This window comes from Xiphias gladius, chromosome 21 (genome assembly GCF_016859285.1).
Source record: "Xiphias gladius isolate SHS-SW01 ecotype Sanya breed wild chromosome 21, ASM1685928v1, whole genome shotgun sequence".
Lineage (NCBI taxonomy): Eukaryota > Metazoa > Chordata > Actinopteri > Istiophoriformes > Xiphiidae > Xiphias > Xiphias gladius.
Genome location: NC_053420.1, coordinates 3,519,970 through 3,532,272, shown reverse-complemented (window position 1 = coordinate 3,532,272; position 12,303 = coordinate 3,519,970). Strand labels below are relative to the sequence as shown.

The following is a 12,303-nucleotide window of genomic DNA, read 5'->3' as shown; positions in this document are numbered from 1 at the left end:
ATGTGACACTTAATTGTACTTTCCTCTATTATGATGAACATGGCTTCAGTCAAGCCGCTGCTGGGTTCATCAGTTATCATTCCTTTTCTGTTGAGCGTAAATTCCTGGTGCCAGCTGTTGGATGCTGCACCACACAGGTCGGGGCGAGTTCAACTGTGAGCCATTGCTGTAATGTTGCGCGGTCGAGCTGTACATTTTTTCGGAACGCAGACAGCTTCGTGAACAGGAGACAGACAAGCTGTAACCATGTCATGTCGAGATAAATCTTCAAGCAGCCCTGTAGACGGTGAATAATGGAACAATTGCTGAGGCAAAACTGCAGCCGCCGCTGTGATTTTCTTGGGCTATGGGCACATTTTCTGACTCACAGCTGGGAGCCCTGCATTTAAATGGAACTCATCTGGACGGAATACCTCATGACCAACTTCATAAAAGTTACACATTTAATGTTTGATTGGACATCCTTTGCAGCAAATGAAGTTTACCACAGACAGGCATCGGCAGACACTTAGTGTCCCTCCTGTTCACGGCCCGTAATGCAGCTGTCCTCAGGTGACTGACTCGGCACTTAAGAACATGTCAGGAACCCGTGGTTTGTTCTCATTTCTCAGTCTCGACACAGTCCGCCGTGCCGTCTCTGACAATCATTCGGCCCGTGTGGTAACAGATTCCAACACCTGCTGAGGGGCCGATTCGAGCAGCCGGTTGTTGGATTTGAAGCCGGCGCTCTTCCCAATAGTCATGTTGCATTTCAAATCTAGTGTGTCGGAAGAGCCAAAAGAAAAAGGAGAGTGTCACTGTCCAAACACTCATGAAAAGCACCGGACGGGTCCATGTTTGTAGGTATTTACCATCCGGAGAACGTCACTTAGAAAATCACCGGCAGGATAACTACAGGAAGCGTAAATACCTGCCTCTAGGGTCAAACGACTCTGAGCTGTGACTGTACTTCGGGTCTCTCCTCCTGTTTACACAAACAGCGGGGGGGGGGCGACAGGTTTACCACCGCACACGGACACGCGACTCGGTATGGTCAAATCTACCTAGAAACAAGAGCGTGCGCGTGCGTGCGAGCGCGTATTTTCAGGAAGAGGCAGGCCTTCACACGTCTCAGCGAAGGCCATCAGACAGCGAAGACGTGTCAGACACCTTGTCAGGGCACCGACGCCGTCAAACAGTCAGCCGACGACAGTGACACGGCGTTACACACGAAGGCAGACCCGCACACGTGCACACAGACAGAGAGGCGCACAAAAACGCGTCCACACTTAGCACCAGGCCCTTGAAACACAGTAGTGGTCGGGCACATTGTGAGACACAAGTCCACAACACAATCACACACACACACATACAAAAGGGTGTAAATTGTTCTAAATGTTAAGGAGAAGGAGACAGATAGTGCCAGGAGGGCCAAATGACTGCAATGCGTGTGTGTGTGTGTGTGTCTCCCATTTCCTGCCTCTCCTTCTCACCTCTTAGTTTTGCTCCTCACTTTCGCCTTCATTATCATCAGGCACTCGCAAGAATATTTCCTGCCACGCTGTGATCCCGGGCCGTTTATCTGTTTGCTGTTGGCTGTGCACAATGCTGGTGACGGAGGAGGTTAAGCGCGCGCTGCTCTTGCACCGACCGCAAGCCATTCTGGAGGAGCGTGTCAACTAAATGTCTGCAATGTAACGCCGAAATGAGTCTGGCAGTGGCAGGAGGAATTTTTTTGATTGCTGCCTTTGTCTCAAGCGAAAAGCTTTCCAAACGCCCCGAACAGTCAGCCATTTACACCCACAAATTGACTCCAACAAAAAAAACATAAGATGGACGCGCCACTGCATTTGCTTTTACACGTGAGAATTGGTTGCCATTATCAATCTTTCTTCAAAACACCACAGAGCTTTAGGACAACGTTCCTGCGAGGGGAGGTTCAGCGCAATCCTGCTAGTTTTTCAAGCGATGACATTGCATAGCACTCCTGATTTAAGATGAGATATAGTTTACTGTGCCCTTAGGAAATTCTGTCTTGGGATCAGCGTCACTGCATCACAATGATCTCCAAACAGGCTTAAAAGCATCCTTACACTCATTCATAGCTTAAACACACACACACACACACACACACACACAATCAGACCAATGAGATTGAAAAAAACCATCAAACTTCTAAAAACAATAAAAATAACGCGGCCCATTGTAACAGAATTTTGCATGTTGAACATAAAACCAGAGACTAAAATACTGCTGGTGCCGATGTGGACCCTGCTATAAAGTGCTCCGTCACTTTGTAATTTTCCCCCGTGATAGTTAAAATTTAAAACTTGTGGGATGTCGGGACAACTGAGATCCTATAAAGGTTAATTCTGCATTGTCCAACTCTAAACCTTCAGCTTTAAATTCAAAGTATCCCACAGAGCACAGACCACTTCTTTTAGATACTCACACTTCTTTTTGTTCCTTACAAATCACTGCCCAGTATTTTAAAGACCGGAGGATTTAAGTCTCAAAATCCCCTTTAAAACTCATCGTTTTTGACAGCGGCTGGGCTGAAATCTTCCCTACTTGCCCTTTGTTTGCGAATTTGATTTCTTAATTATTATTATTTTGTCTCAAATGTTACCCCACCGATGATTTTGTAACCCTTTGATTTTCTTGTTTCATAGCAGACAAATGAGGGACCCAACACATATCTCTGAAATCTGTTGGGAAGTAAGGCCATGAGTTAGGTGAAAGGACACCAGGCACGACCCGCCGAACACATTGTGCACCATATTTAGATGACAGGTGCACCCAACAGCTCTGTGCAATTTGGCTAAATGTGATAGCATTTAGCCTACAGATGGCACTAAAGTGATGTAAAGCGAACCTAAATGACCATAACTCAGTGGCCAGTTGAGTCACTGAGTCTGACTCATTTGAAACTGTGCACAGTTCATCCCTTCACGAACCCCAATACTTCCAGGATCTGGGGATTCGACAGAATCCGCAGGTTGTCCTTCAGAATGTGTCGGATACAGATCTGGACCCAGACGCAGACTGAGAACAGTTACATGAATTTATTCATATTTTTTACCTGAAACTGGACCGTGCATCCCTAGCTGACGTTATATATTGCTTAAGTGTTTCCTTTTTTCATACATATTATTAAAATAATGTAATGCCAAAAACAGGTTGACTTCGAAGAAGCCTCGTAACGGCACAACAGCAGTTATCAACAGCTCTGGAAGCCAGTCACCTGCCAGCTGAGATATTTTTGGCCGTCCGATAATTGTCATTTTTGCACAAAATGTGCCCGCACACAGGATTACATCCTGGAAATAAGGACACGATAGAGAAAATCTTTTGATCAAAAGGTCAGTGGTCCCCACATGAACGGCTGTGAGTCCCAGATATGGAGATGTACGCGCGCAAACACACACACACACACACACACACACACACACACACACACACACACACACACACACACACACACACGCTAGCAGACAGTCAGAGAAGTATGACAGAAGAATATTTTGATTAGTAATTCCAAGGTGTTGATTAAGGCCCCTGCCTGTGGAGCATATCAGATTACCCTAACAAAGAAATGCAATTAGATGCTGCCATTTTTATTCAACACCTTATCACTCACTTTCGTGCCTTTGTGTGTGTGTGTGTGTGTGCGCATGTCTTTCTGCGGTCGTGCAGACACGTTTTGGTTCGAAACCACCGCTGGGAGCACATTTTGGCCGGTCCTCCCGACTTCAAAGGGGCTGCTTGAGGACCCGGTTTTATGGTCCAGGTCAGAATCCGGTCGGGGTGAGGTGTTTAGTTGCGATGGCTAAGGTTAGGGTACGGCGCTGGGAAATGCGTTATGCCATGGAGTGTCCTCGCAAAGGTAGAAGCGCAAGCGTGCGTGTTCCTGTGCACTGTGGGGGCTGAGACAGAAGAAAACAGGCCTCACCGTTGAAAAGATAACAGCAGCTGTAACAGATTAATCATAACTTGATTAACTTCCACCGTGCTGCAAAATGAATGGCCTCCTTTATTAAACCAGCGCTCTCTTTCTCTCTCTCTCTCCAGCACTCCTTTTTTCTGTGCCTATTTTTCTATTTCTTAACCCCTCTCTCTTGCAGTCCTTAGTTCAATTCAAATTCTCTGTACTGGCATGAAATGAATCTCTGCATTTCCTCTCTGGCTTTCATTTCTCCGGCTCTCTCTACCGGCCCCTATCCACGTCTTTATTATGATAAATAGCAGACCTGGTTGTTTATATGGGAATTTGGACTTTTATTCTTTGTTTAGAGCTTAGCTTAGCTTAGCTGCCCCGTGGCAGCTACAGGTGAGCAGAGGCATATTAAAAAGTGATGGTTATTGGTGACGTTGAGGATTATTTGCACTATATGTAGTCAAGACGGAAGTGAGTATTTTGCAGCAGCTTGGTGGCAGTTCAGCTAAATAACAGTTTGAGCTAAATTCTTGCATGACAGGAAGTGTTCCTGCGCGAAGAGCCAAAGGGTTTCTCGCATTTGCGTTTACATTCTCAGCCAAATGTTGTCATGCTTTTCTGACCCAAGATGTAGTTTGTCAGTTCAACTGTCATAACCCCAGCGATAGGGAGTTGACAAACTGACATGTGAGTCTGAACATTCTTTCAAAAAACGGTTTTATACTAAAAATGACAAAGGTGAAGAACTTGTAATGTCCACTTGTCTGCGAACCACCATGGCACCCGGACCACAAAGTACTGAGTAACCAAAGGGCATGATCAGCACTTCTTCTACATGAATGGTGACTTAAAAGAGCCAAGTGTTACCGTCTTTGACTTATCCTATCTCGGTTATGGTCGCAACACCTGCTACCTTTACGCTTTCTAAATGCGTTAGGCTCCCGTGAATCCGCTAAAATCATAACATAATAAAATGCAGCATAAACAAAAAGGTTCTATCTGAAAGGACCTCCAATATTTCGTCAGCGTATATTTTCCCCTGTGTTAAAAAAGTCTCATCGTTTACTTTACCGTAGCGCAATCAGTCATTTTGTAAGAATAAAAAAAAGTTTTTTTTGGTTTTTTTTCTTTTCAACTGACAGATATCTCATTTTGGGATGAAACGCCTCATTTACGCTCATGTACATGTGTGGACACATGTAGTTATCAATATTTCAATATTTCTACAAAGCCATTCTTCTTGTTGTTCAAGATTTCATCCCTGCCGGGTTTATCCTCCCCCGGGAACAAATAAACACATCTTGATGAAAGGCAAGCAGGCGGGGGTTAGCAGCAGTGCTGCCGGACTGGATTAAGATTAAATTACATATTGTGATATAAGGATTACAGGATAGATCTGTATTAGTTGTTATGATTTGAGACGACTCTATTTTCCTTGTGTTTAAAGGAAAGTGGGAGTGTTTGCTCTCAACAGTGTGAGTAGGCGTTTTGTATGAGCTTTATTCCCAAATAGCAGATGTTATATGTGGGAGAAACACTTGGTTTTAGACAATTTAAAAGTCCTTCTTTTAACACTGAATATCACACAGTTTCATCTCCATAAACACGCAGGCATTGCCGTAAAACAATAGGTGACAACACACGTGATGGTGCTGTGAAACACAGGCTTGTAAAAATCAAATGTGCCAATCTCTGAAATATTCGGATGAGAAACTTTTTGGAAGGTTTGGTTTTATAACAAGCTTTAAAAAAAAAAAAGCAGAACACGGAGCAGCTCCACCAAAGGCCAAGTGAATGATGGTGAATCTTCCTTTCATTCTTTTTCCATTAAACTTTACTTAGTCCTTTGTGGGTTGAGAGCATTCTGTTATCCTTGATATACCAAATAAATGCTTAAAATGATTAAAAGCCCATAAACAAGTGAACTTCTGCAACTAAATGCACTTTGATGAATTGCCTTTTAGAAAAGTGACAGCTGTTGAGAAACCAATAAAAACAATAACAACAGCTGATGTCTCTGATTGTTGTTATTCGTCTACTGTTATCTCGAAAAAGGCCCTGCACTCTGAAGATAAAAGGATTATTAAATCTCAATGACTGATTGTCCTCGGAGTGAGGAGAGGGTTTTTCTGTCTAATAGAAAAGGGGATATTTATAAGGACAACAACATGTCACAAATACAGGGATTTAAGATCAGTATTTTAATATTTGATATCCGCCGTTTGACTTTGACAAGTGCATAAATACTGACAGGATATCTAGACTGATAGATAAAAACAAAACGAATTAAGCCATTATCTTCAGCCGTGGTCGTAACGGCCTGTTATTTTGTGTTATTATGGCTCTTTTAGAACAACACTTAGCTCTAGCAACTACATCCACATCAATTAGCGAGTTTCATCTGGACACCCGCTGTGCTAAAGTAGGCAGAGCCGGTTCCCTGGCTTTAATAAGCAACGGCCAGTAGTCTTGTCTTCAAATACGGGTGGGTTTTTTTTTTTAGCCACAGGTTCCTACGCTCCGAACATTAGCAAGCCTGCCAGGACGCCAAGTCAGCGCAGCAGTTTACAGTTGGTTTTAAGATGTGCTGTGAATGAAAGGACGATACAGTCGTGGTGTAAAAACCAACAAGGCTATAACTGTCGGTTGGGTTAGTTAGCCACACATCGCTATGAGATGAAATCAGATATGTTGAAGCGGGATTGGGGATTGGCGTGTGTTAAGTTTGTCGCTAATTTACCGTTCACTGGACATAATATTGGGAATGAATGAAAATGTAGAAAATGAGAAGACAGTGAGGCGTTTTGTGCCAAATGTAAAATTCAAAAGCATAGTATTATGTATTGTATACGGGGCTTCTGTTCGGTTGAAACATTTATTTTACTACGCAAAGTAAAATGATTAAACTGTTTTTTTAAACTATTGTATTACCTGTGGAGTTTTTGAACACTAGTAGCGCTATAGAGCAATGTTTTTAGGAGCGGGTTCCCCGTTTTTGTTGGTGGGGTACACAGGGTTGACGGAACACACGTCTATGCAGGTGGTTCCACGCTACGCCACTGATTGGCAGTTTGTTGTGGCAACGTGCCGAGAGATGTCTCACTGTGCCAGCAGAGGCAGGGGAAGAAGAAGAAGACTGCTGCGTAGCAAATATGGTTGACCCTAAAAAACCAGCTAGCTCTGGCCCTAAACAGTGCACGATTTAAAGGGGGGTTATATCATCCTCGAACCCTTCTCATGGCAGACATTTCGTCCTGTTTCATCAACTTTAACCAATAATATTAATGATGACTGTTCTGTTGAGATTTGCTAGTAGACCTACTCCCCCAGATTATTCACTTTGTGGTAGATGCTCAGTATAACGACATCAGCTGGGATCTAGAGGGGTGAAAGACTTCGCTCAAGGGCATTTTGATGGTGGTTAGTTGATACACTGATCCAAAGTAGTACAGGTGGCATATCGTTGCCCTTCGAACACATTTGCTTCTGCAAAATAGTTTCATGACATAATTCTTAGAAGAGAATGTTAGCAGCAGGCTGGGTGCTGAAGCAGCGAGACGGCTACGCCGACTTCCCCTGGCACATATTTGATAAATAAAGGTCTGGTGGTAAAGCCGCTGTATTGAGCTGACCTGACAGCTACCTGACAAATAGGTGTTTCATGGTTAGGTTAATGGGCTGGTGTGTACAATAAGTGGACATGACATATGTCTCTGAGGCAAGTCTCTTTCTGTGTGTGTGTGTGTGTGTGTGTGTGCTTGTGTGTTTTCGTTTGTGGTTTCAAATTGTCATTTGTCATTATGAACGGATGGACAGCTGGAGGAAAATGGAGAACAAGAAAATAAACATGAAGATGCACAAAAAAAAACAAAAAAAAACACACAGACACACACATACATGGATACACACAAACGTGTCTTATGTACAACAGGCCCTAAAACGTATTTGAGGTAAAGAGTCTCCTCAATAGACAGACAAAATTTTATACCCCAACCTCACAGTGTGTGCAATTACGTCGATGAATGTAATACACAACTATTATTACCCTAGCATTTTTGTAGCCATTTGAAATTTGTGTTCTTTTTTTTGTGTATTGCTGTGCAGGTTAAAACTGTTCATACGCTCACTACAACAATTTCTCAATAAAACCTCCCTTAACTCATCTCCGCCCACGAGACATTTCATATTCTCGAGAGTAAAACTTTAATCTCATTTAGCCACTTTCACTTTGTGACTTATATTTCTTTAGACATTTGAGCTTTTTCATACAGTATGGGAGGCAATTAGCATTGTTGTGGCGTGCAACAGAACAAAAGCAATCAGTTTCTGGAGTGCACGGGAATTCTTTAACTTTTAGGGAGCATGGAACCAAGACAGGAGCATGATTTTCTATGACAATGGATGTGTCAAATTAACAATGCCGGATGTCTCACAGTGAGACAGTCAAAAGGTTCTTGACTTAACATGACTGGGAAGAGTGTGAGTGTGTGTGTGTGTGTGTGTGTGTGTGTGTGTGTGTGTGTGTGTGTGTGTGTGTGTGTGTGTGTGTGTGTGTGTGTGTGTGTGTGTGTTTGTGTGCGTGTTAATAAGTGAGTAAAACAATTAAAAAGGACGTGATTAAAACCAGAGAAGGTCTCATTCTGACATTGCTGTTATAAACTAAGAAAGATGAGTCCTGTGCATATAAGAGAATAGCAATTTTATATCTTAATTACAAATCCACCATTTTGCCCCAAAACATTGGATAAAGTATATTTCTAATCATCAGTGACAATAAAGAGTAAGACGAAAGCCATACACCTATATACATACATATATTATATATATATCTACACATATATATATACATATATACATATAGATATATATATAAATATACATATATATATAAATATATGATATTAAAAAAATGTGTGTGTGTGTGTGTGTGTGTGTGAGAGAGAGAGAGAGAAGCTGCTTCATTTGCAGGAGCCCCAGCTCTATAAAACCATTACCGTACAAACATCAATTAACCTCCATGTGAACAATTGCTGTTCTGTTCCCTAATTACTGAATTACAACCAGGAGATTAACGATGGTTAAATAAAAAACAATTAAGAACAAAACAATTAAGGCTTTTTTCCTTCCCCCCAAAGACATTGCTGCTCCCCAATAATGTTAGCTCTTTTTGAAAGGGTTCCGACAACCGGCAGTATGTGTGTGTTCAGCCAGTAAAGCTAGGAGTTTCAGGCTGAGATGTGATGTTCCCCAGAAGCTAAGTTCAGAGGATATTAGTCATGAGATCAGGAGAAGAACGGCGAGCCCCAAGGAGGGTGGGAAAGAGATGAGAGATTTGGGATCATTAGAATGTTTTTATCCTGCTTATCAGGCATTGCGCTAATGGATTCGAGCTATTTCAGTTTATCGAAGGCATGTTGATGAGAGAAATGTGAAGCGGCAGTGAATTAGTGGTAGTGGCCGGGGCAAACACTCTGTTCTGAATTAGCAGAACATGGAGCCCCCTGGAAAGGAAACACAAGCTTAAAATGTCATTTTGAAATCATTTGAACTACTAGGGTACATTTATATTTGCGGAGTATGTCAGTATGTACTGTATAGCTTGTCCTGCTCAAGGGCATAATAATAAGAAATGGCGGTTGATTAGTGCACTTCTGGATATTGCAGGGATCAAACCTGTGTGATTATAGAGCTAGTGTGACTCTAATGGCTATCCTGTTCCCTCACAGCAGTCTCGTGCATCTTGTGCTTTCTGAAGGAGACGTCTGAGGTTTCTGTAGGTGGTCAGTTCTCCTTTAGCTTATTCTAAACAAACTGCTGCTGTTGCTGCCGTCAGAAGAGTAAAATGAATCATTTTCTCCCGGGAGAGGCCGACCAGACACTGACCTGCTAGAATACCTAAAGCTGTTATGACCTGGCTACAGGTTGCATCTAAACTGTATTATACACTTTGCTGTCAAACAATTTGAATACATTTTTACTAATGTTTTTTTTTTTTTTTGCACTCACCGTCCTCCTCTGTCTGTTTGACTATCTCCTCGCTCTCCTTGCTGCCTTCAGGGTTGGCTAGGACCAGCCGCAGTCTGACGGTGACAAAGGGCCTCAGCCCCCGCAGAGTGTAATGTGACGACGTTTGGATCAACTCCTCTGCTGCAAACTCCTGCTGGTTGAACACGTACTGGTACTGTACCTGGAAAACAGAGGGGGCAACGTGACATTTATTCCACTGTAACTGCACTGTAATATTCGGTTAAAAACAATGACTATTAATACTGAGCCGTCCTCAAGTAATGCACTTAACATTGCAGTGCCTTGACAGTATTCCTAAGCAGAGAACACTGTGACTTCAACGTGCAGGTCCACACTTTGAATGTCACAAATCACACGTGAACCTGAGGCAGGGATGTTGCTAAATGGGCGTCTAAAGGTTCAGCAGAAACACCCGTGGATGAAGCAATTTATGACATGAGGTTGGAGTTTAGGGGTGGGAGGATGTGTACGTTCAACTTTAGTTACAACACATACTAAATTCCTAATACCAAGATGTTCACTAACGTAAGTGACATTTTAAATTTCAGCCAAAAAGTCAAAATAATGGACTTCCCAAAACCTAACCTCACCTTTCTACGTAAAAAAAAGTACAACATGCCACTAATTCTTACAACTGTCACATAATTCTTTCCTGGGGGAGAATAATCAATGTCCACAAAATGTAACTCGCGCTGCTCGGTTCATAGTTGCAGCTCAAATGGTGGCCGGCTGTGCTTACCGTCAAATTGTAGCTGTGGCAGCGTGTCACAGCATATCCAAATGTCTCCCACTGTATAGTCAGCTGGCGGGCTCTGACATCCACCACATTGACGCTCTGGGGACCGTGTACTGGATCTGAAGGGGAGAGAGATGGACAGAGACAAAAGTTGGTTCTTCAACTGGGAGACACAGTAGCATGATACAAGAAAACACTGTTAAGCCACTTATTTCAGGCCACCACGGTTCCATCCAGTGTGGAGATACCCTTTGGCAAGGGACCGTGTCATGATCAGTTAAAGATTTTTCAGGCTTAAACTTCTGAACTTTAAGTTAAAGGACAATCTTTCTGTCCTCTCACCGCTTAAAACCACCCAGCTGCCCCAGAATTGTTCCCTGAAATCAACATTTGATCACCATGAAGATGAAGGGGGGGGGTTGCCCGCATTGCACCACCCAAGTTTAAAAAGTCATAACCAGACTCAAGCTTGCTTTTACATTGTCCAAAGAACACAACAGTCCTGTAAAAGGCAACCTTCACCGCAAATCCACATCACTTCGGCAGCACACGTTTCAAGTTCATCTCAATTAACCTTGCACATCACCATTTTTTTCATAAAATCTGTACTATGATGAAAGAGCACCACTTGAATTTCCCCAAACAATCTGTGATTGTAATTAAGACCTTTTGGAGCAGCAGCCATACATTAAATTTGGGGAAATTATATTTTGAGTTAATCACTTGTGGTATAACTGTTCGATTAACCTGAGCGTCTAAGCAGTGTCTCTCATTTAGCTTGTGTTGACAAGCTTGTTCTAACCAACAATCACTTGAAGGTCCTTTTCTTTCCTAACAATGGGGATTGCCGGGTGCAGTACATCAGCCAGTTGAATAAAACTTAATTCAATTCCCCATCTCCCTTACAGTTTACAGGAGCCGAGTTTCAACAAGTAACAGATTTGGCTGAGGTACTTTTTTACCTACAGTAATATGGATCGGTGCCTTGTGCAAGGCCACTCTGCTGGAACATGAAGGCTGTGAACAGGTTCAGAGGTTCCAACCTTTGAGCTATTGTTAACTGGACACTGCCAACTAGGCCATGCTGTGTGATAGCAGAAAAGCCCAGGCTCACACACGGAGGTAACAAAACCAAAAATGCGTGCACTCACATGCGCAACTAGCAACAGGCTCAAACTCACCCACGCACATCCACACACACACACACGCACAGCATTGTTCCAGCCATATGTTAGGCTCTCATCCCTTGGTTTGTGTACCACGACTGATTGCACACTAAAAAGGCTGTTCAAACCAATCTTTCTGTCTGCCTAATTAGTTGCTATCAGCTAATGATGGCAGCCAAAACAGGTCACTGCATAATTAGACTAGCTGTATCAGCTGTATTTCTCCGATGAAAATGAAAACTTTAGTCACAATGTGTGTGATCTCGAAAATCTGGAGAGAACAAACACCTACACAGGAGGAATGAATCTTGGCACCGAAGTAAAGACTCATTCATTACGTCTGATAATTGTTGGAAGGAAAACTCGGCTCATGAATTACTGACATTTGTGAGGATTCTGTTGTTCTCAAGAACTGAATGTGGATCCTCAGGCAGGACTTAACCCTCACAGTTTTAGAA

At 42.8% G+C, this 12,303-nt stretch overlaps 1 protein-coding gene across 1 annotated transcript in view; it reads right to left on the bottom strand.

Moving 5' to 3' along the window:
* ptprt (protein tyrosine phosphatase receptor type T) overlaps window positions 1–12,303 on the bottom strand; it is a 239,634-nt gene that overhangs the window by 169,667 nt on the left and 57,664 nt on the right. Inside the window, exons 4-5 of the mRNA XM_040158914.1 lie at window positions 10,683–10,798; window positions 9,923–10,103 (exon numbers count right to left, since the gene is read on the bottom strand). Of these exons, the coding sequence (XP_040014848.1) occupies window positions 9,923–10,103; window positions 10,683–10,798 (297 nt within the window). The remainder of the gene's footprint in view (window positions 1–9,922; window positions 10,104–10,682; window positions 10,799–12,303) is intronic.